Below are 25569 nucleotides of genomic sequence, written 5' to 3' on the forward strand. Positions count from 1 at the left end.
ATCTAATCTAATAAAAGAGAAACATGCAAATTGACCATGCCTCTGCTACACCCACAGCCACACCCACAAGCCATGCCCACAAGCCAATCAAGAGCAAATATGCAAATTAACCCAACTAAGATGGCGGTAGCCACGGAGCTGAGCAAACAAGAGGCTTGGGTTGCCCCAGCAATGGAGGAAGCCAAGCTCCCCCCTGCCCTGCTGGCCCTGAGCTCCACTCAAGGCTACAAAATTTCAATTATAGGAGATAAATAAATCCCAGATACCTGCTTCCAGCCAGCGGCCGTGGCCAGCTTGAAAACTGCCCTCAGCCCCTCACGCAGGCTGACCAAACCCCCATGGGGTGAGGGTCCCCACTGGGGGCTTGACCAGCCTGCAAATAGCCATCAGCCCCTTACCCAGGCTCGCCAGGCACCCCAGTGGGAACCTCCACCCTGAAGAGGGTGTGGCCAGCCTTTAAACTGGCCCTCAGCCCCTCACCCAGGCTGGCCACACCACCATGGGGTGAGGATCCCCACTGGGGGCCTTGGGCAGCCTGAAAACACCCCTCAGCCCCTCACTCAGGCTAGCCAGGCACCCCAGTGGGACCCCCACCCTGATCCGGGATACCCTTCAGGGCAAACCAGCCAGCCCCCACCAGTGCACCAAGCCTCCATTCTATATAATAAAAGGGTAATATACAAATTGACCCTAACAGCAGACCCACTGGGAATGACTGGTCACTATGACACACACTGACCACCAGGGGGCAGATGCTCAATGCAGGAGCTGCCCCCTGGTGGTCAGTGCACTCCCACAGGAGGGGCTTTGCTCAGCCGCAAGCCAGGCTAACAGCTGCCAGCACAGCAGTGATGACGGGAGCCTCTCCTGCCTCCTCAGCAGCGCTAAGGATGTCCAACTGCAGCTTAGTCCTGCTCACCGCTGGCAAGTGGACATCCCCTGAGGGCTCCAGGGCTGCCAGAGGGATGTCTGACTGCCAGCTTAGGCCCGATCCTCCGGGGAGCAGGCCTAAGTCAGCAGTTGGTCATCCCCCGAGGGGTCCCAGACTGCGAGCGGGCACAGGCTGGGCTGAGGGACCCCCTGCCCCCGAGTGCACAAATTTTTGTGCACCGGGCCTCTAGTTATATATATTTTAAAAATTATTTATTTAATGCCTTCATATCATAGTTGAGGCTAATGAGACATAGAGAGGTCAAGTGACTTCTCCAAGGTCACTATAAGTAGGAGATCTACTAATAGCAAAGAGCCAGTACTGTAACTTTTTGGGCTATTAATCAAGTTTTCTTCTTTTTACTAAAATTCATTTCCTTATTATACTTATAAATATCAAATTATAAAATAACTACTGTTCAAAGTGTTTTAAAAAAATGAAATTACCTCAGTAAGTGTACCAATATCCCTTCTACAAATGTGAACATTAAAAGTTTAGTATTAGCTCTAGCCAGTTTGGCTCAGTGGAAAGAGCGTCGGCCTGTGCACTGAATGGTCCCAGGTTTGATTTGGTCAAGGGCACATGCCCAGGTTGTGAGCTGGATCCCCAGTAGGGGGTGTGCAGGAGGCCACTGGTCAATGATTCTCTCTCACCGTTGATGTGTTTCTATCTCTCCTTCCCTCTCCCTTCCTCTCTAAAGTCAATAAAAAATATTTTTTAAAAAAATTTTTAAGTTTCATATTAAACTAATTGGATTGTTTATTAATTTCAATTTTTAAGAGCATGTGCCTATATATTTTATAATATTTATGTACTAATTAGGTGATAATTTTCTTCACAGGATATGGGTTTAAAGGCGTTCACCAACTCAAAGATCCATAAACCCAGAGTGTGTTCATACTATCATCCCCAATCCTTTGCAAGCCCAGTTGTTGCAAGACGATATGAGTATTCAGGTAAAACAATGATAATAATAATAATAATAATAATAATAATAATAATATAAATTGCCTAACATATTGAATCAGATAAAAGGCATTATTAAAATTAACCAAAAAAACACTTGTGATTCAGATATATCAAGGTTACATAGCACTATGACCCCAAAAATTCTGATTGCATCAAGCCCCCATATATGCAAAGCTGAAGAGATCACATGGCAGATTGTGAAAAGTGTTAAAAGACAGGGGAATATGTGCAGAATAAAAGAAGGAATTGATTCTGATTGAGGAATCAGAAAAGCCAGTCATAAAGAATTTGTATCTAGTACATAAAAATATGTGGCGTTCACCTCAAACAGATTGTCAAACTGCAGCGGGAAGGCCGGGGAGGGTTGGGGGGCAGGAGGTAGGGGGATAAGAGATCAACTAAAGGACTTGTATGCATGCATATAAGCATAACCAATGGACATAAGACACTGGGGGATAGGGGAGGCTAGGGGACTGTCTAGGGCGGGGGGATAAAATGGACACATATGTAATACCCTTTGTAATACTTTAAGCAATAAAATAAAAAAATAAATAAAGTATGAAGAACCAAACTGAAAAAAAAAAAAATATATGTGGCGTTCAAAAAGAAAGAGAAAGTTTTCGGGCATAGGATCAGTGTAAACAGAAACAGAAATGTTCATAAGTCGGGCTACATTCTCACCAATCAAGTGAAGAAGTTCCTTAATGTCCCAATAACATCAGGCAATATTCGTGTTGAAATCACCCATTTGTCAATGACATGGGCTATTTCTTTGATGAGTCAGATAGTAATGAAGCATTTGCTTCTAGTCTGATTGTCAAATCATGGTTGAATACAGGTTGAGTACAAACCAAAGAGTTTGTCAAATATCAAGAAAAAAATTCGGCCTAGTTGGTTTGGCTCAGTGGATAGAGCATCGGCCTGCAGACTGAAGGGTTCCAGGTTTGATTCCAGTCAAGGGCACATGCCCAGGTTGGGGGCTCGATCCCCAGTAGGAGGCAGCCAATCAATGATTCTCTCTCATCACTGATCTTTCTCTTTCTCTCCCTCTCCCTTCCTCTCTGAAATTAATAAAAATATTTTTTAAAGAAAAAATTCAATGATGAATTGTCTATCTGGAATTTAAATTTAAATTATTGTATATTTGTATTATTATTTATAAATTATATTCTACAATCTTTTATCAGATTTATAGTTATGTATATACAAGTATATATATGCACAAATATTTTTCCTGTGTGCTTTGTTAAATATTTACCAGTACATCATTAACAGAAGTTATAGTAAACAGTATGAGAGATCCTAACTGATTTTTGACACATAATAAGAAGCTTTTTTTTCTTTAATCCTCACCGAGGAGTGAAAATATTTTTTTCATTGATTTTTAGAGAGGGTGGAAGGGGAGAGAGAAAGAGATGTGAGAGAGACACACAGATCGGTTGCTTCCCGCCCGTCTCCCCACCAGGGCCAGGATCTAATCTGCAACCCAGGTACTCTTTTTGTAATCCTTTATCCCTTCACTCCCATGAACTGTTCCACAAAGCCCCTGCCATGATGTCTGGATATGATTTCTCTTTTCTCCCACAGAGAAACATACCAAATGGAAATTTTGATTCCTCCCCCCTCCCGCCCCCATGTCATAGAAATCTTCACTTGCACAATGTGCAGGAGCCACAGAGGATTCCTTTCTGCCCCACAGACAATGCTAGGCTCTTTCTGCCTCTGTCTCTATGTTCTCTGTTTGTGATTCTCTTCCCCCACCTCACTCCTAGCTTACTTCAAAAGTTAAGAATTCAGCTAAACCATTACCTTCTCAAAGAAGCTTTTCCTTAACACCCAAGTGTCTTCTCCTGGTTCCTATTTCATCACCTTGTTTATTTCTTTTGTAGCACTTATCACAGTCTCTTATAAGCTTGAGCTTTATATTTATTGTTTTTGTCTCCTCCCTCACCCACCATAGAAATAATGCCAATGAGAGGCAGCAGTAATTATGTATTAGGTGCTTCAGGGCCTGTCCCAGGGCCTGTCCCAGAGCCTATCACAGAGACCGTGAGAAAATACTTTCCTGAGACGTGGATCTGGGACTTGGTGGTAGTAGAGTAAGTAACTTCCTTTATATATAAGATACAACAGTAGATATTCCTCATAATTTTCAATTTTGGACACATTGCTGTTTTTAGGAGAAATTGGACATAAGTACTGCTGCTATAACACCTCACTAATAAATTGCATCAGAGCTAAGAAATTTTGCACAAATTTAATTCAAAAATGTCCAAAAAACAGGCATGAAGACTAAATAAAACCAAGCACTGCATAGATTAACACTTTAGAGAGACCCTTCATTAATCAGCATTCTTGAATTAAAAACAGAATCAGTAAGGCAAACTATACACAATAGTGGTAGAATTGAAAATTATAAACTCACCCTCAAGTGGAACAATAGTTTAGAGATCAAAATTTAAGAACAATCTCAAATTACATATTTAGTTTATAACTATACTAGAGGCCTGATGCACGAAATTTGTGCAAGAGAAGGCCTTCTTTCCCCTGGCTGCTGGCACCGACTTCCCTCTGGCACCCAGGACCTGGGCTTCCCTCACAGAGAGAGGCCCCACCCACCCGCCACATCCCGCAGGTCAGTGACCTGGGCCTCCCTCTGCTGGGCGATCATTGGGCAATAGCCGAGCCCTGACCAATCGCATCGTATCTGCCTTGGCTGGACTGGTGCAAATGGGTGTCATAGCGTGGTCCCGGGTAGTCCTCCGGATGGTCGTTTCTCTGTTTGGCCGTTCAGTCGATTTGCATATTATGCTTCGATTATGTAGAATTATATAGGATCGTCTATAATAGATTATACTACAGCTACATGTCTATAGGAGATTCTAATATAGACTAGAATTTAAAATGATCAGATTTAAAAGAAAAGGAGTTATATGACTCTATTTTTAAGCCTTGCTTATACTCTTCATTATTAATATTTCTTCTGAGTGCATCCAAATCATGACAATAGAGTCATTTATAGGGGTTCCTAGAAAGGATTTATTTAACTGCTTACTTTCTGTTCTTCACATTGCCATCCTCCCCAGCTCATCGGGCGTGGCTGAAGTAGGAGTAACAGTCCCTGATACCATCACTGAGTGGAAGGCAGGGGCCTTCTGCCTGTCCGATGACACTGGAATTGGCCTCTCTCTTCCCACCACTCTCCGAGCCTTCCAGCCTTTCTTTGTGGAACTCACAATGCCCTACTCTGTGATCCGTGGAGAGGCCTTCACACTCAAGGCTACTGTCCTAAACTACCTTCCCAATTGCATCCGGGTAAGGACCTCGCTTTCCTAAATTGAACAAAAGGTTAATTAAATTAAAATTGCATTCCTAGGAATACTATCAAACTCCTGTATGGAAAATGTGCTTATCAGAAGAAGAGTACTATTAGATATTCATATGCATATTCATAACTATAATTGCTGATATCTGCAAATATCAGATTGCAACTTAAAACAAGTTTCTGAGTCCCTTTTTTTTTTCCTTTCTAATATTTTTAAATTAAATTTACTGGGGTGACATTGGTTAACAATATTTCATAGATTTCAAGTGTACATTTCTATGACACATGATCTGTATATTGCATTGTGTGCCCACCATCCAAAGTCAAATCATCTTCCATCACCATATATTTGGCTTCCTTTACTACCTCCACTCTCTTACCTCTAGTAACTACCATACTATTGTCTGTGTCTTGATTTTCAATTTTATATCGCACATATGGGTGAGATTATATGGTTCTTAGCTTTTGGTGACTGACATTTCACTTAGCATCCTATTGTGAAAGTCCACCCATGTTGTCTCAAGTTTCTAACTCATCACAATCTTCTAAGGTTAGGAAGTTTGTGTCGTATGAAGATTTCTGATATGGACATCAAAAATCAATAGGCGTCATTTACATGTCTTAGATTCTTCAAGGTTTCAACCTCTACATTCCCATGTATTTAACTTATATGTGTCATTAATTTAAAATTATTTGTGAGCATTTTATATCCACTGAAATCATAACTGTTTACCAATCTCGTGTACTCTGCTGGGAAAGCTGAGAGAATGGTCAAGATTTCAGTCAAAGAAATAGAGCTCCCACCGGCACATGTCATCATGACTTTTCCTCACCTCTGGTCCCATGAAAGAGCAGATTATACCAAAATACGAATATTTCAAGTTCAATTCTACCTATAAGGTCTTCAATATTAGGCAACCTGAAATCTAACCACTCTCCAAAATGCTTTATTTCACCTCATTCTTCTTTGGTACCCTTCTTCCTCTGATCTCGTCTCTGTCTCACATGTGATTTCAGGTCAGGGTGCACCTAGAAGCCTCTCCTGCATTCCTGGCTGTCCCAGGGGAGAAGGAACAAGACTCTCACTGCATCTGTGGGAATGGACGACAAACCGTGACCTGGGCAGTAACTCCAAAGTCATTAGGTGACGGACAGATTCCTAAAACTACTCAATCCTACTCAAAGATTGTATGTCAGTGGGATTCTTATATCTACTTCTACTTCCCTCAGGCAAAGACACCCCTTCCCCAGATGGTAGGATTTTTCTTCTTTGTCTTTTATTCTAGGAGGTCTAGACGGATATTTTTACTACCCTCACCTCCATTTCCACCTCAAATGCTCAGAATCATTATTCTCTAGCTTTTGCTGCTTCTATTCCTGCTCCTATGTTTTTAAAACACAACATAAAAAGGGGGAGAGGTATAGAACATTTCTAAATCTTGGATTTAGAGGATGGAAGAAAGGGGAGGTCGTGCTCATGTCTACTGGCCCTTCTTTCAGGGACTGTGAATTTCACCGTGAACGCAGAGGCACTGGAGTCTCAAGAACTGTGTGGGACTGAGGTGGCTGTGGTCCCTCAATATGGAAAGAAAGACACAATCATCAAGCCCCTTTTAGTGGAAGTGAGTAAGCCTGCCCATATATAGGTAACAATGTGTCAATGAAAACAATGTTGATTCAGTTGAGATTATAACTTTTAGGTACGAAGGGCTACATAATATATGGTCATGAGATATTTCATAATATTTTTTATAGACATTGATATATATATGTATATATATATATATATATATATATATATATATATGCCTCTATCTGTCTTTCCATCTCTTTCTCTTAATTTATTTTCACATTTTCCCCTCACTTTCTCATCTATCAGTCTCCTTCATATTGCTTTTGCTTATACAATTTATTTATATAATATACTTGAACAATCAGTTCTAGTTCTTCTCTTTACTATCAAGAAATTTGTGGTTGCCCTATCAATACAAGTGTCCTAAAAGTCAGTTCATTCTCTCCTCTAATTTTCCTTTCTTTCCATATAAAGCCTGAAGGAATAGAGAAAGAAGCAACATTCAACTCCCTGCTTTGCCCATCAGGTAAGAATCAGCCTTAATAATTAAAATAACATTAACTAAAGTTTGTATAACATTTGAAGCTCAAAGAATTTTATATATTACTTCTACATGCACCCTATTAGTTAAGTAAGACCCAAAGAGCCATTCAACCCATGTGACAAATGATAAATATGGTCTTGGAGAGGTCAAGTCATTTGATCAGGAGAATATCCATAGCTCATGAATTTTGAGTCTTTTTCTCTTACAGCAGCTTTGCAACCACTAAAATGTTTTTCTGACCAATGTGTGATGTAGCTATAGGTAGAACGTGGGTAGAATCAGAATATTGCCAAGGGTATATTTTCCTGAATATTTAGTAATACAATATATGAGTAGCTAAATTCAGGCCACCCAACAGCATTTGATAATGGGACCGTGCTATTTCCTGAAGAAGTTGTCATAGCCTGTACCATTACTGTTACGTCAGTATTTGTATGATGCCAATCCTGTACCTAAGGCTCTGGCAGTCATTTGGCAGGGACTGACAGTAAGAGACATAACTTTATCTTGGTGGAGAATTGTCTAAACAAAAACATTTATAAAATTTAGTACACTAGGAAATATATCAACACAATGTGTTCTTACCTCAAAGTGATGTCAAATCAACATCACATATATGTTCCTTGCCTTTCTCTGTCTTCCTACTAATTTCTGTCCATTATGATTTTTATATTGTCAAGACTTCAAATATATAAAATGTGTACTAAAAATATAATTGCTTGGCTGTTCAGCCTTATTTATACATTAAAATGAATTTAGTGTTATCACCAAATCCTTTTATCATGGCTTCTCCTCCAATTCTGAGTTCATTTTAATTTAACTCTTATACATCTATCTAGAGCTAATCATCAGTTAGTTTTATTATAACTAACTTTAATTACCTGTGTAATATAAAAATGAATTCTCCTTTTTAAAAAAAACTTCTTATTAAGGCTAATGTCACACCTTTACAGCCTTTCTCAATACTTCAGTGATCATCCGTGTATGTTTAGAAATAATATGTGTACACGAATTTGTTTGTGTATTTATACGGCATAAGTTTCATTCTTTTACTTGCTTACTTTTATTCAGTAATTTGTCTTCAAAATTTATCCATGTTAAATTATAAATATAGGTAATTCTTTTAAGTTCCCTTTAATTTCATACTATATCACAGTTCTGCTTGGTTTTTATAGTCATTCACAAATCTTTTTTTCCAATTATTCATCAGAATAAAGGAATAAATAAATACATGCATGGATAAATAAATATATTAATGCATACATACAGGGTGGGCAAAAGTACATTTACAGTTGTTCCTATGGAAAAGAATTCAATAGTTGATCAATAATAATACAGAATAAATTGTGTTCCACATATTCATAACTGTAAACTTACTTTTGCCCCATCTGTACATACATACACAAATGTAGGCGCCCTGTGTACATACAAAGTAGATATCAAAATGTGAAATTCCTGATTAGAAGGCAGTAAGTATATTCTTAGTTTTAACAAAATAATTTTTTACTTAAATTCATGTTTATATTTCCACCAATTTACATTCCCCACAATGATCACCATCATCTATTACTATAAAAGTTTTTCATTTTAACCAAAAATTTGGTTGTTTTAACTTATATTTCTCTAATCACAAGTGAGGATGAGCTTATTTGTACATGTTTATGAATTGCATTTATATCCTTGACTATTCTAAACTGTTGGGAGTAGTTTGTCCTTTTTCTGATTCAACTGTAGGACACTGAATCTTTATCTACTGAATAAGTTACAAATATTTTCCTTTTTTTAATAACTACGTTTGGTTTTTTGGTTTTTTTAAATATATTTCTTTATTGATATCAGAGAGGAAGGGAGAGGGAGCGAGAGACAGAAACATCAATGATGAGAGAGAATCATTGATTGGCTGCCTCCTTCATGCCCCCTACTGGGAACGAGCCAGCAACCCGGGCATGTGCCCTTGACTGGTGTCAAACCTGGGACCCTTCAGTCCACAGACCGATGCTCTGTTGACTGAGTCAAACTGCTAGGGTTACTAATATTTTCTTTTCTTTTGGTTGGTAGTTTGTCTTTTTAGTTTACTTATGTCTGTTTCCTTATAGAAGTTTTGGGTTTTTTTAAGTAATAGTTTTTTAACATACAAATAATGTATGCATAATTATTACAACTATATGTAGTAAATACATAACAACATTATATACTTAACTACATGATTGAATTTAAATTTAACTATACAACTAAAATAATTTAAAACATGCATAATATAGGCTTCTTGATGAGTTTGAAGATATAACTATATACCACAACCTTTACCATAAACCTAACCATCATCTCAAAAAGTTTCCTCCCACTCTATTATTTTACACAGAGGCCCACTGCATGGATTCGTGCACTGTGGGGGGCGTGGCCTGTGGGGATAAGCCCGCTGATGGAGCAGCCACTCATCCGGGTCAGCCAAGTGGCTGTGGACCCATCCTCTGAGCAGCTGCTGAATGAGTGAATGAGGAAATTAGTCTGAGCTGATATTTCAGAGTAATATCTTGGGTAAAGGCATGTTCTGTGTCCTGGGGGTACCTGGCGGAAAGCTTTGCACCCCAAAGCCATTCAGTAAATGTCTTGATGTGTGATGCCAGGTCGGTGACACCATCAGGGATGTTCAGGGCAGCCATGCTCCAGGATCTTCAGCCATCAGGACAGCCTTCCCGGGGGATCCACAGTCATGTCCCCTCTTCCCAACCACCTATGCCAGCTCCTCACACCCTTTCTAGAACACACCTTAGAGCAGTGACGGCGAAACTTTTGAGCTCGGCGTGTCAGTATTTTGAAAAACCTAACTTAAATCTGGTGCCGTGTCACATATAGAAGTTTTTTGATATTTGCAACCATAGTAAAACAAAGATGTATATTTTTGATATTTATTTTATATATTTAAATGCCATTTAACAAAGAAAAATCAACCAAAAAAATGAGTTCGCATGTCACCTCTGACAAACATGTCATAGGTTCGCCATCACTGCCTTAGAGTGCCTGCATCAGCTGGGGTCAGGCCAAAGTCTGGATTGTCTCAAATATTTGATAGGTGCAGAGACTCAGCCTCACCCTGGACCTGTTAGCGGCTGCTCCCACTGCAGGAGCAGCCGCTCATTCCAGTCAGCCGAGCGGCACTCCCACTGTGGGAGCTCACTGACCACCAGGGGACAGCTCCTGCATTGAGCATCTGCCCCCTAGAAATCAGTACACATCATAGCAAGTGGTCGACCGGTCGTTCTGGTCATTCGGCCATTTGGTCACTGGGCTTTTATAAATATAGACTAGAGGCCCCGTGCATGAATTCATGCTTGGGTAGGGTCCCTCGGTCTGGCTGGCCATTGGGGGGGAGGGACCATGGGAGGTTGGCTGACCACGGGAGGTAGGCTATGGGAGCACACTGACCATGAGAGGGCAGTTCCTGCATTGAGTGTCTGCCCCCTGGTGGTAAGTGCGTGTCATAGCAACAGGTCAACTGACCATTCGGTCACTTAGGTTTTATATATATAGATGATAAGAACTTTAATATAAGATCTATCCTATTAGCAAATGTTTATGTATACAATACAATATTGTTAACTACAGGCACTATGCTGAATGGTAGACCTCTAGAATTAATGCATCTTGAATAACTGAAACCTTGTACCTTTGACAAAAGTTTTTATTAATTTAACAAAGAAGAAATGTAGCACTAAGATAAATACATTTCACTTTTTTTCATCTTCATGTAATTCACATACATTAGAATGGCAGCAAATGTATGCTTATCAGCAGCAATTATCTTATTTATTTTCAATGAGTCAAATTTTGTTCATCTTTGCCCCACCCCTATGTCTAGGACTTCCATAAAAATACTATTTTCATATTTGGTGAAATTTGATGAAAGTTAATACAGAGCATTATTATAGAATTTAGAAAATTTTTGATATTTTTATTTTGTTTATGTATACATCAGGGCATTTTGTGTGCTTTTTCTGTCATAACTGTTGAGTAAGGAGGTTGGGGGTGGACATTAAGTATACTATTTTGTGATAACCATCTTGTATCAGCCATAGGATGATATCAGGGGCACTAGTAAATCGGTAGACTTCTTTTACAATGCAACTCTATACATAAATAGAAAAAGTGGTTGGGGGAGGACCACTTATAAGAAACTGGAATATTCAAAGAGAGAAAGCTTTTCAGAAGTTTAGGTAAAGCATAGTTCTGACTTCTTGGTCTTAGAGCTCTTCAGGAGGATATATAGCAGAAATAGTTTTCATTATGGCTGACTTGTTTTTTTCTCTAGGTGCTGAGGTGCCTGATCAAGTATCTCTGAAGCTGCCACCAAATGTGGTAGAAGACTCTGCCCGAGCCTCCTTCTCAGTTTTGGGTAAGTCCCCAGCCCAAGTAGATTATTCTAGTACTAGAGGCCTGATGCACAAAATTCGTGCAAGATAAGGCCTTCCTTCCCCCAGCTGCTGGCAGGGGCTTCTCTCTGCCACCCAGGACCCAGGCTTCCCTCATAGCCCCAGCTTCATCTGGAAGGTAGTCAGGAAAGATATCTTGTCTAAATAGCATATTAAACTTTTATTATTATAGATATTGACAGTTTCTACTACATTTTTTTCCATAAATACTTTCTCAAAATAACAATTGTAATTTAAACTTCTTTCTTCTCTCCTTTTTCGGGCTTGTTTATTAATTCCAATCATACTTCTATCCCTGGAAAATTTACCTTTCCTAAAAATCTTCATTTCTTTACCCCAGCTAATAATTTATTTATTTCTGATTCTGATAAGTTATAATTAATAAGCTTTATGACTTCCCATCTCTCCCATTCTTTAGGAGACATATTAGCCTCTGCCATGAGAAACACACAAAATCTCCTAAAAATGCCCTATGGCTGTGGAGAACAGAATATGGTCCTCTTCACTCCTAATATCTATGTTCTGAATTATCTAAATGAAACACAGCAACTGACTCCAGAGGTCAAGTCCAAGGCCATTGGCTTCCTCAATACTGGTGAGTGACTGAATGAGTGAGTGAAAACTTCACAGTATTACTTCAACAATAGATTGGATTTCCCAATAGGCTTGAGTTACTTATCAACACTATGATACATTCGCTTATCATACTATGATAGTTCTTATGATAAGAATACTATGGAAGTTAATTTCATGGTAACTATCCAGGGTCCAAACTCCAAAAAAATGTTTTTGACTGGGGACCTTCTAACATATGACGGCAAATTTTTAAAAATATCACAAGGCCAAAGCATTTTGATAATTCTCTGGCTACAGCATGTACAGTCTTTCATACTGTTTCATAAACCTTCCACTCCAGGTTACCAGAGACAGCTGAACTACAAGCACTCTGATGGTTCCTATAGTACATTTGGGGAGACATATGGCAGGAGCACAGGCAATACCTGGTAAGAAAAAGAGTTTTTTGAGCTATTTTTGTGCCAGCTCATCTACATATATTATCATGATTATATTCACAGTAACCTTATCAAATATGTATTATTAAGCTTATACTTGATTCTACTAGATAAATACACCAAGATTAGTAAGGTAACAAACAGAAAAGCTGAGATTCAAATACATGTATGCTACACTTGACACCCAAATTCATCCTATTAATAATACATCAAGGTCTTCTTTCTAAAATAATTTTTTTTCTAGAAACTATTCCCATAACCAAGAGCAATTTAATGATATGGCCAATGAACATATCATATAATTTCACGTTCACTTCAGATTATATTATGTTTTTTTAGATCATACTCAAATTGACTGGGAATAAATTCACCAATAGAAGGAACGAATTGAAAAGGACCTATGCTATGAAACAGTTTTTCAACCTCTAAGGCAAAGCATTCTTAGAGGTTGTTATTGCATGTAAGAGTTGTATATGAGAAGATTCTGCCATCTACCAAAGGAAATCTCTAAAGAAAAGAAAGATTTAAAGCCTTACTCAAATACGTTTTTTTAAAGTAACATTAGAAGTACTTAGACTCTCTGTAACAAAGAGGATGTGTGTCAGCAAGGTAATACATGACCTAGCAAATTAATTAGAGCTAGCAGTCAAAAGGAGATGGAAGCTCTACATACAAAAGAATTCCTGTTAGATGAATAATATCAATGTAAAAAGTGTCCTATGAAGCCTACTGCTGCAAAGTGGTTGTAAAACCAATTATGTAACAACATAAATATCATCATCCCTTCCTCCCCCCTCAGGCTCACCGCCTTTGTACTGAAGACTTTTGCTCAGGCTCGACGTTACATCTTCATCGATGAAGCACACATTAATCAAGCCCTCACCTGGCTCTCCCAAAAACAGAAGGACAACGGCTGTTTCAGAAGTTCTGGATCACTGCTCAACAATGCCATTAAGGTGAAGTGTCCTCACACCTTTGACTTGCCCATGATGAGGCAAATCAAGGATGAGAAGAGTGGGTAGTAACCTAGGGATTCCTTAGGGAAGGCATCAGAAGAACATAAAACCTGGATAGTAGCAAGAAAGAGGGGATAGCATTTCGGTTATGATCTGTTGCCCCATTGGGATGAATATGGGAAAGGATAAATTCCATGAGAGTAGAAAACAGAGCTAAGAGTCTTGTCAGAAGTTAAATTACTCAAATCTCTCTTGTGCATATTTACAGGGTGGAGTAGAAGATGAAGAGACCCTCTCTGCCTATATCACCATTGCCCTTCTGGAGATTCCTCTTCCCATCACTGTAGGTACCACCTCCTTCCCCTGCTGAAGCTTGAGTCTGGATGCCATGAAACTACTAACTTGCTGTGTGAACTATCACCCTACTAAAAGCCAAGTGTCAGCCTTCCTTCTATGCAATTCAATGCTTCCCAGCTCAATAGAGAATTTGGTCACTCCATTAAAAAGATTTACACTTTCCCAGTGATGCTCCTGGGCTCTTTATTCCCTAACCATCCCCCTCCCCAACACACACACACACACACACACACACACACACACACACACACACAATGAAATCGAAAGATATAAGATATGGCCTATGTTTCTGCCTTATAAATGTGAGAATAACAGATAAAAAATACTATTCTCTATATCCATAAGAATGAGGATAGATAGACAAATGCATCTGAAATTGTTTTTCACTTCTGTTCTACAGTCTGCATTTACCTGGGAACGCTAGCATCCCTGTTCACACAGCTCAGTTCCCTTCTTGTCACCCCTTCACAGCACCCTGTTGTCCGTAATGCCATGTTCTGCCTGGAGTCAGCCTGGAAGTCAGCAAAGGAAGGACGCCATGGAAGCCATGTCTACACCAAGGCACTGTTGGCCTATGCTTTTGCTCTGGCAGGTAACCAGGAAAAGAAGAATGAAGTACTCATGTCACTTAATGAGGAAGCAGTGAAGGAAGGTGAGTGCGTACCTGAAATCTTTCTCCCATCCCAAATTCTCTGTATCAAATACTACTAAATTGCAAAAATCCCCTCCACCTACCTCCTGTGACCCCTTTCTTCCTTCTTTTTTAATCTATATTATTATAAAATCTAGGATTTCTTAATAAAATCACACATCAAAAAAGAGGCAGTATACTGTAATAGTGAGAAGCTTGGCCCCTGGAAACCACTCCAAAATGTATTACTTATGTAACCTGGAGCGAGTCACTTAACTTGTCTGTATTTCAGTTCCCTCATCAGTAAAATGGTGATAACAATAGTATTTACCTCCTAAGGTGGTTTGTCAGAGTTAAATGATTTAATCCATGTAAAGCACTTGGTAGAGTATATGACACATAGTAAGTGCTATAAAAGTATGAGCTACTATGATTAAGATAACACTTATTAATATATATATCCAACCTTTACCTGGTGCATCATATCATCTCAAATATAAGAAAGGACTGAAGGACGTAGCAACATGAACAACTTCTGGTATTCTATGCTCATTTTACAAGACTGATAATGTTGACAAATCTTTTTATGCTCACATAATACTTCTTTGTAAACAATGGTCTATATGGGGGAGGTCAAAGAAATAGAAAATAAAATACAAATGACAATAAGATATTCAAGAAAACATATTCTAACTTTCCCCCTTGACAGTGCCATTAATTGTAAATTCTTAAAATTGTATTGGGAAATATTTCAGACATACAAGAATTCATAAAGAATAATTAGCAAAAACCTTTATACTTCCTTTCAAGATTAAGAAATAAAATATTACCATTGTAGGAAAAATTCCCTGTATACCATTCCCACTCCAAAGAGCATCATTATTCTGAACTTCTCATTACAATTTCTGTGGATTTCTTAATATTTTTATTGCAAATGTATCCCTAAATAATATTCAAAATTTTTACATTTTTCATCTTTAGATAAGCAGTATCATACTTTTGATTATGTCTGCATCTTATTTTCTTAGCTGTTTATTTGTTTACCTTTTGTTTTTCTTAAGTTCAACATTATGTTAGTAGAAGTCCTCTATATGGGTGCCTGTAATCCTAGTTCATTAATTTTATTTTTTTATTGTTTTCAGAGAGAAAGGGAGAGGGAGAGATAGAAACATCAATGATGAGAGACAATCATTGATCGGCTGCCTCCTGGTAGAGTATATGACACATAGTACTGGGGATCGAGCCCGCAGCCTGGGCATATAACCTGACCGAGAATTAAACCGTGACCTCCTGGTTCATAGGCCAAAGCTCAACCACTGAGCCACGCCAGCTGGGCTCTAGCTCATTAATATTCACTGCTGAACAATATATTACAATACATAAAAGGTCATGGTCTATATGGAGTGCCTCTCCTCATGGATCTTTTCTTCTTTCTTACTTGTTGCTATAACGAGCCACACTGCAATTAATACATACATGTCTCCTTGTGCATGTGTGTGAATTTCTCTAAATTATTCTTTGAGAAGTGTAATTGCTGAATAGTAGGCTAAGCACATCTTTCTCTTTGCTGGATATTGCCAAATTGCTCTCCAAAGAGCAGTTCACTTCCCACAGCAGTGCAAATCAGTTCCCATTATTTCACATCCTTGTCAGTCTTTGGTATTTTAAGGATTACTGTATTGTTTTTCCGATCGAATGAGTATGAATTCTATTATCTCAAGTGATTCGTGATTCTCACAAGAAACCTCTAAGGGCAGGCTTGATAGAAAATTTAACAAACCCCAGATAAGGTCTGCAAAATATCAGAAATAAAAAAATATGATCACCAGTGAGAGAACATGCTCTGCTATTTTGCTCTCCCACCAACCCAACTATAGCAACCTTTTGAAAACTTAGATGAATATGGGCTTCTCATTCCAGCAACATTTTCCTCCTTAACCTTGCTAACACAAACCATGTTCAGATTTACATAGAAGGAAAATCAACCAGATAAAGTTCTAGAGATTATTATAGGAATGCAATCCTCATTTCAGCTCTGGCTTAGGTATTTTAACCTTAAATTAAATGTGGATATACAGTCACTCATACATTGATTTTTCTCATCCCCAGATAATTCTGTTCACTGGACACGACCTCAGAAACCCAAGGCACCACTGGAACATTTTTACCAACCCCAGGCTCCCTCTGCTGAGGTGGAGATGACATCCTATGTGCTCCTGGCTCACCTCATGGCCCAGCCTGCCCCAACCTCAGAGGAGCTGACTTCCGCATCACACATTGTGAAGTGGATCACAAAGCAACAGAATTCTCAAGGGGGCTTCTCCTCCACCCAGGTTTGTAGTTTCCCAAAACCTTTTACTTCACCTTCAGGTACCAAAAGTTTTGAACAAGATATAAACATATCCAAGAATACAACATAAAGATGAGAATACTTTGAAATGAGGAAAATATTATTAAAATTTTGAGAAATAAAGGGAAATGAAAGTCAAAGAGCTAAAAAGAAAATGTATAGAATTCTGGCACCCATCCCTGTGTTATTATCACAGTCCCTTTTTTCCAATAAGTACTCTACCTTCCCTAAGGCAATAATGGGGCGCCACTGTCAATACCATAGCAGAATGAATTTAAAAATCTATCAATCTTTTGAAAGTTCTGAGTGTCCCTTTCAAAGTTCCCAGAAATAGTACCCAAAACCCAATAATCTCTCCTTGAACATCTCTTCATTCTTAGGTCTCCTTTAACTGGTTTCTTTTAAAGCTGACACATTTTATGCTTCCTCTACCCATTTATTCATCAGAAGCATAAAGAACTATCTTTATTCATCCAACCTCCTGTGCCTAACAATATAACTTTATATCTAAGAATTTATCAATACATACACAGCAAAAAGTGTTATCTTCAGAGAATTTAGCTGTTAGCCTATACACCCATTACAAAATGCCATTCCATGCTTTCTCCACTGTACTTAATTTTGTACTGTTCCGTATGAATGGGAAAAAAACTAAATAATATTGTTAGAATGGTTAGCATTTATTTCTTATAAATATACTAAAGACCCGGTGCACAAATTCGTGCATGGGTGGGGTTCCTGGGCCTGGCCAGCAACTGGGGCCGATCAGGAATGGCCATCCAGTGGGAGGGACTGAGAGAGGTTGGCCAGCCGCAGGAGGTTGTCTGTGGGAGTGCACTGACCACCAGGGGGCAGCTCCTGCATTGAGCATCTGCCCTCTGGTGGTTAGTGCATCATCATATGACCGGTCATTTGGTCGACCAATCGTAATGGTCGCTTCGGTTTTTAAATATATAATTTCAGGATGTCATCCAGGTTCAGTGTTGATGAGAATTAAAAATACGAATATGAAAAGGAGAATTCAAACTTCCAGTAAAAAAAAAGCCAAATAAAAATGCCAATAAATCAAGGAGATAATTATAATTATTTCCTTTGAAGAAACTGAAACATGACCTTCATCATGGCTACAAAGGACATCGGGCTCTTTGAGACACTGACCTCAGCAGCAGAGTAGAATTTAATTTGGGGGCTAGAGCACTTTGGTATAACCACAGTTGTCAAGTTTTCAAATGCTTCGAGAGTGGCAACTGTACTTATTTTCACTGTTTTTCTCAATATGTAATTAAAAGTGAAAAAAGTATATTACATATTATATATATACTAGAGGCCCAGTACACAAAAATTTGTGCACTGGTGGGTTGGGGATCCTCAGCCCGGCCTGTGCCCTCTGGCAGTCTGGGACCCCTCAGGGGATGACCACCTGCTGGCTGAGGCCTGCTCCCCAGGAGATTGGGCCTAAGCTGGCAGTCAGACATCCCCTCTGGCAGCCTGGCAGCCCTCAGGGGAAGTCCACTTGCCAGCGGGGAGCAGACCTAAGCTGCAGTCGGACATCCTTAGTGTTGCTGAGGAGGCAGAAGAGGCTCCCACCACCACCGCTGTACTGGCAGCCATCAGCCTGGCTTGTGGCTGAACAGAGCTCCCCCATGTGGGAGCTCACTGACCACCAGAGGGCAGCTCCTGCATTGAGCATCTGCCCCCTGGTGGTCAGTGTGTGTCATAGTGACCAGTCATTCCCAGTCTTTCTGCTGTTAGGGTCAGTTTGCATATTAACCTTTTACTTATAGGATAGAGGCCTGGTGCACAGGTGGGGGCTGGCGGGTTTGCCCTGAAGGGTGTCCCGGATCAGGGTGGGGGTCCCCACTGGGGTGCCTGGCCAGCCTGGATGAGGGGTTGAGGGCTGTTTTCAAGCTTCCCGCACCCCCGTCAGGGTGGGGGTCCCCACTGGGGTGCCTGGCTAGCCTGGATGAGGGACTGAGGGCTGTTTTCAGGCTGCCCACACCCCCTTCAGAGTGGGCATCCCCACTGGGGTGCCTGGCCAGCCTGGATGAGGGGCTGAGGGCTGTTTTCAGGCTGCCCACACCCCCTTCAGGGTGGGGGTCCCCACTGGGGTGCCTGGTCAGTCTCGATGAGGGGCTGAGGGCTGTTTTCAGGCAGGCGGAGCCTGCAACTGGAGCTCCCAGTCTCTCCTTTTTCATTTCTTTTTTACTCTGGGATTTATTCACCTTCTGTAATTGAAACTTTGTTGCGGCTCCAGCTCCGAGGCCGGCTGGCTGAACGCGGGTACCTGAGGTTTGTTTAGCTTCTATAATTGAAACATAGTTGCATTTCGGAGCTGTTGCTTTCAGGCTCAGAGCCCTGAAGTGGCAGGCGGGGAACCTTGGCTTCCTCCATCACCAGGGCAACCAAGCCTCCTGTTCCCTTCAGCTGCGTGGCTGCCGGCCACCATCTTGATTGGCAGTTAATTTGCATATCACCCTGATTAGCCAATGGGAAGCATAGTGCAGGTAATGTTAATTACCATGTTTGTTTATTATTAGATAGGATAATAAAATTATATATATATATATATATATATATATATATATATATATATATATATATATAAAAAATAAAAGCCTAAGCGAACTTTAGAGCAGAACAACCAGAATGACCGGTCACTGTGATGTGCACTGACCATCAGGGGGCAGACGCTATATGCAGGAGCTTCCCCCTGATGGTCAGTGCACTCCAACAGGGGGAGCACTGCTCAGTAAGAAGCCGGTTCATGGCTGGCAAGCACAGCAGCGGTGGCAGGAGCCTCTCTCGCCTCCACGGCAGCACTAAGGAGCAGTGAGCTGAGCAGTAAAAAGCAGCAAGCAGGCAGGCAGTAAGGAGCAAAGGCTCCCAGACTATAAGAGGGATGTCTGCCTGCCGGCTTAGGTCCGATCCCCGTAGGGAGTAGGTCTAAGCCATCAGGCAGACATCCCCCAAAGGGTTTCGAACTGCAAGAGGGTGCAGGCCAGAATGAGGGACCACCACCACCCCAGTGCACGAATTTTGTGTACCAGGCCTCTAGTATATATGTAATCTAGAGTTTTAATGTGTACAGTAATTAATACTTAAGAATAATCCAATAACACATGACCTCACACATTTATGGAATATAGTGAACAACATTAACTGATGAACAAAAATAGATCCAGAGACAGAGAAGCATCGAACAGACAGTCAAACTTAAGAGGGAAGGTAGGGGAGGATGTGGGGGTTGGGTAAGAGATGAAGCAAAGGACTTGTATGCATGCATATAAGCATAACCAATGGACACAGATGCTAGAGAGGGATGTGCTGGTGGGTGGGCGTAAACAGGGAGGGGTCTATGGGGGAAAAGGACACATATGTAATACTTTAAACAATAAAAAAAGAATAATACAAAAGAAAAATGCATAGTTATGATTAAGCTTTATAATATTTCTGACCAAAAAAAACTATTTGATGAATAAAAAATATTATTCACCAAAAAAAAAATTTTAGGCAAATAGCTATTGCCAATAAATGATAACAATTTATGTGTATATTTTCTACATTTTATATCCCAAGTGTATTTATAGAAAGAAAAGGATCAATTTTATGAGAAATAAAATAAAATTTAGGGCATATAGTCCGAGGAAGCTATGTGAATATTATGGTGCTGTCATCTATTTAAGGATTCTAACAAGTAATGAAATTAGAACTCCAGTGTTTAAGTAGTGAGGGAAATAGGAAATCAAAGGCCCTTTTGTGGCAGTTAACTTGGGCCTCTGAGTCCTCAAAGGGTTATCATACCTAAGAGGTTCTCTCACTTGTCTCTCTCAGGACACAGTGGTGGCTCTCCATGCTTTGTCCAAATATGGAGCAGCTACTTTCACCAGGACTGGGAAGCCTGTACAGGTGACCATTCAATCTTCAGGGACATTTTCCACAAATTTCCAAGTGGACAACGACAACCGCTTGTTACTGCAGCAGATTTCATTGCCAAAGGTGCCTGGAGATTACAGCATGACAGCAACAGGAAAAGGGTGTGTCTACCTCCAGGTGAGACTCTTGGAGCAGATGAGAACAGAGGGTTCATAGTAACCATTTGCCCTGAAAAGTACTAATTCAGGAAATGATAGAACAAATCAAAGTGTTGAGAAAATTGGGAGAAATAATGGGGAAGGGGGAAATACAAATATTTGTCTTTGATATTCCACAGACATCCTTGAAATATAATATTCTCCCCCAAAAAGAAGAGTTCCCATTTGCTTTGGGGGTACAGACTCTGCCCCAAACTTGTGATGGACCCAAAGCCCATACCACTTTCCAGGTCTCACTGAATGTCAGGTAAGACTTTCTGACTGAATCACTTAATTCTGTGTATAACAATCAATCTTTTTACTGGAACTCCTCACTAAGTCGAGCACTGGGATGGTGAATGTTTGTACTACATTTACCAAAAAAGTAATATGTTCTTATGTTGATACAGAATTTCTCAGTGATGAGGTTTAGATTGTCCTTCCTCTACTTCCAGAAACCATTATTGTCACACCTCATTATGAAAAGGTTATTAATTTCCCTCGTTAATAAGTAAAGGTAGATCATTATCCCTTGCCCCTGACCTGGATTTCTCATTTCATTATAATGTAATGATTCATCCTAACTTTATTCTACAGTAGTGAAATCCTATATTATTCTTGCCTTATCCAGAAAAGAGATGAGGAAATATTTTTTTATTTTTTAAGTTTTGAGTTTATTAATCCCTTCATTAAAATCTGCACAGTCACCACAAATAAAGTCACTGAAGAATCTTTACTCCTTCTGCTGTCCCATCTCCAGTTCACTTTGGCCAGCACTAACATCTTGCATTCCTTTCCTTGTTTTTTTTGGTTTTGGTTGGGGTTTTTTGAGGTCTTTTCTTCTCACACAGGCCATGTCTTACAAGTCTATATTTGGGTTCATTTTTCTTTGCGTAATCCAAGAACCATACATCCTGCCAGAGCCAGTTGTCTTGCCACCACCAAAATGGGTTCTGAATCCAAACACAAAGATGATGTGGTCTTATACAGTTTGGCTAGTTTTTCCCGAATTTCTGTCTGAGGTACTGCTGCCTTCACATGGTAAAGGATGTCAATGACCATTTGTTTCCACAGTAGTCTGTTGGTCATGAACTTCCTGGTCTGGGTAGTTACTGTGTCGTTCATGATGGCAGCAATCTTCAAATAGCCAGGGAGAAAAAGTGAGATGAGGAATTCTTGAAAAGCATGAATAGAAGGAAATCATGCCTCTCTAGTTAAAATTTCTACTGGCAATAATTAAATTTCAGACTATATACCAAAAAAATCAGTTTTGGGGAAAATACATACATGGAGATATATAGATATACGGATATATAGATATGTAGATCTAGAGATACATACACACACAACAGTACTCAAAGAGCTACAGGCTTATAAAAAATGTATCTGTCGCGCTTCCTGCCGTCCTTCTGTGCCATCATAAGGGTGCACATGAATGTCCTGGCTGGTGCTCCCAGGAGTATCAGCAATGCTGAAAAGAGAGGCAAATGCTACATTCTTAGTAGGCCATGCTCCAAAGCCATGCTCCAGTTCCTAACTGTGATGATGCAACATGGTTCATTGGCAAATTTAAAATTACTGATGACTACAGAGCTGGGAAAATTACTGTGAACCTCACAGGCAGGCTAAATACGTGTGGAGTAATTGGCCCCAGATGTTATATGCAACTCAAAGATCTAGAAAAATGGCAGGAAAACCTGCTTCCATCCCATCAAATGGTTTTATTGTACTGACAACCTCAGCGGGCATCATGGACCATGAAGAAGCAAGATGAAAACACAAAGGAGGGAAAATCCTGGGAATATTTTTCTGAGAATATCATACATATGTGCAAATGAAATGCCTCAGTGGACAAAAAGAAAATGTGTCTGTACCCAAGAATATTCAAACCTGGTTGGAGATACTATTCAGGAAAAAAGTTAAGATAAAGTACATGTATCAAATAACTGACACAGGTTAGAGGTCTCAAGTCCAGCTATGCATCACTTGTAGAGCTTTCTGAAAACACACATCCTCAGAGTCCACACATGTGGAATTCTGACTCATCAGGTCTAGAAGTATTCCTGATCTCTGTGGCTTTAACAGGCTCCCTAAAAATCTAATGCAGAGCCAGTTTTCTGAACCACTTGAGTAGGACACTTAGGAAGACTCCCATGAACCTTTTAGGGCTGTTGAGTGCTTACTGTGGAAATAAAAAAAAAAGACTATTTAATAATAAAGAAAACCCCAATTCCTTCCTTCCCTGGATCTTCAGTTACACTGGGAACCGTCCTGCCTCCAACATGGCGATTGTTGATGTGAAGATGGTATCTGGCTTCATTCCCCTGAAACCAACTGTGAAAATGGTAGGAGTCTCTATTTTATTTATTGTTTTATATTTTTATAGACTGAGACAATATATTATAACCCTATTAAATCAACCTCTATTAAAGACTGGTACTTTCTCCAAACTTAGAAATATAATGTAGCATGTTTGTATTGCTGCCCCCATGAGCATAACACACTGCTGGAAGCCACACCTACTAGAAAAATAATGTCAACAGGTTCTTACTTTCATGTAGCTCAGAATCTTGAAGGTAAAGTATCCTATCTAATAATAGACAAACATGGTAATTGACCGTACCTTCGCTACACCTCCCATTGGTTAATCAGCATGATATGCAAAGTAACTGCCACAAAGATGGTGGCTAATTTGCGTATATAGGCGCGAAGCAGCGAAATGAAGACTGAAGGCGGCTCCGGCCGGACCAGCAAAGAAGACTGAAGGCGGCTCCGGCCTGAGCAAAGGCCTGGGTCCCAGGTGCCGGAGGAAAACCGGTGCCGGCAGCCAGGGGAAGGGAAAGCCTATTGCATGATTCTCTTCATGCAACAGGCCTCTAGTCTACATATAAGCCAGTGAAAATGACAGAGTGACATAAACTATAGGGTGTCCCAAAATTCACACAAGATTTGCAATTGAATTGAATTGCAAATCTTGCGTGAATTTTGGGACAACCTATAAAATTATTACAGAAGGTCATACAAAATGAGATTGCTATAAATTAGAGCAAGCAAAAGAAGTAACAAAAACAAAATCACCTCCTGATTAAAAAATAGAATGTGAATTAAACCTTAAAATATATGCAATTCCCAAATTTAGAATATTTAGTTCCTTTTCTTCAGATGTATCAACTTTACACATAGGCCATATTAAACCCTACATCCCAATTAACTTTTATTTTTAATTGTACATTATTGTCTTTACTTACAAAAAAAAGATATTAGAAGAAATGTTACCATCAGGCTTAATTTAATTTGGAAATAAAAATATTCTTTTCTCTGGGTTTCCCAGGGCTTTCTTTTGTTTATTAACATTTGCAATGTCTTCATGTTCTTCAGCTTGAAAGATCTGATGATGTGAGCCGAACAGAAGTCAGCAACAACCATGTTTTGATTTACCTAGATAAGGTGAGAGTCCTGCCACTCTAGTTGCAAAAAATCCTATATAATGAAAGCCTAATATGCTAAATGTCCAGTCGTCCGGTCTTTTGTTTAAACAATCAAAGCATAATATGCTGATATGCTAAGGCCGCTCTACCACTCACTATGACAGGCACTGACCACCAGGGGGCAGATGCTCCAACTGGTAGGTTAGCTTGCTGCTGGGTTCCGGCCTATTGGGACTGAGCAAGATCGGCCAGACACACCCTGAAGCTCTCCTGCAGTCTCTCCAGGCCTGGCCAACCCCCCGTGTCCCTCCCCGGTCCTGATAGTGCACCGGCAGGGTCCCTCAGCCTGGGCTGCACCCTCTCACAATCCAGGACCCCTCGGGTGATGTTGGAGGGCTGGTTTCAGCCAATCCCACAGGCCAGGCCAAGGGACCCCACTGGTGCATGAATTCATGCACCAGGCCTCTAGTAAAGATCATCCTCCTAAGGGAGATATCTAGGAAATGAATGAAGACATTTTTGAGACATCACTTCTATGCTAAATATTTGAGAATTCTAACATTAATTCCAGTACATGTTCTCTTCTCCTTCTTTATTTATATTTCATCTGGGCTATGGAAAGAAATGGCTTATTATAATATTGAGATAGTCGTATTTCTAGGACTTTATAAGCAAGAAATTCTCTACCAAATATGCTTATTATATCTTCAAGTTATTCTGAGTAATGTAAGGAAGTACCATTGGGTTTGTCAATTATTATATCAATAATACATCAACAATATAAAAGGGGAAAATACTGTCAATCTCAGCAAGGACTTGGACCATAAAGTAAATAGATCAGCCCACCGAAAAGCCACTCTAATTTTATATTTATATGTTGTACATAGTTTATTTATTTATAGATTGATGAATATTATAATTTCCAAATTTATGAAACTTAAACAAGGTTATAATTCTTGACCTTTTATATTCCTTTTTGAGTCAACACAAGT

At 39.9% G+C, this 25569-nt stretch overlaps 1 protein-coding gene and 1 pseudogene across 2 annotated transcripts in view; both read left to right on the plus strand.

Annotated features, from left to right (window-relative positions):
• The window catches only part of LOC308513990 (alpha-2-macroglobulin-like), a 45395-nt gene that overhangs the window by 18133 nt on the left and 1693 nt on the right, over positions 1-25569 (plus strand). Inside the window, exons 17-33 of the mRNA XM_081084027.1 lie at positions 1773-1887; positions 3861-3999; positions 4987-5215; positions 6243-6369; positions 6726-6847; positions 7273-7324; positions 11652-11735; positions 12191-12367; positions 12689-12776; positions 13585-13741; positions 14010-14084; positions 14570-14750; positions 16839-17062; positions 20911-21129; positions 21290-21417; positions 23404-23494; positions 24528-24596. Of these exons, the coding sequence (XP_080940153.1) occupies positions 1773-1887; positions 3861-3999; positions 4987-5215; positions 6243-6369; positions 6726-6847; positions 7273-7324; positions 11652-11735; positions 12191-12367; positions 12689-12776; positions 13585-13741; positions 14010-14084; positions 14570-14750; positions 16839-17062; positions 20911-21129; positions 21290-21417; positions 23404-23494; positions 24528-24596 (2277 nt within the window). The remainder of the gene's footprint in view (positions 1-1772; positions 1888-3860; positions 4000-4986; positions 5216-6242; positions 6370-6725; positions 6848-7272; positions 7325-11651; positions 11736-12190; positions 12368-12688; positions 12777-13584; positions 13742-14009; positions 14085-14569; positions 14751-16838; positions 17063-20910; positions 21130-21289; positions 21418-23403; positions 23495-24527; positions 24597-25569) is intronic.
• Positions 22557-22962, plus strand: LOC308512716 (small ribosomal subunit protein uS8-like; annotated as a pseudogene). Its single transcript has one exon. The product of its transcript is annotated as a small ribosomal subunit protein uS8-like (transcript).

This window comes from Myotis nattereri (assembly GCF_964212035.1).
Source record: "Myotis nattereri genome assembly, chromosome: 2".
In the NCBI taxonomy this organism is placed as follows: Eukaryota; Metazoa; Chordata; class Mammalia; order Chiroptera; family Vespertilionidae; genus Myotis; species Myotis nattereri.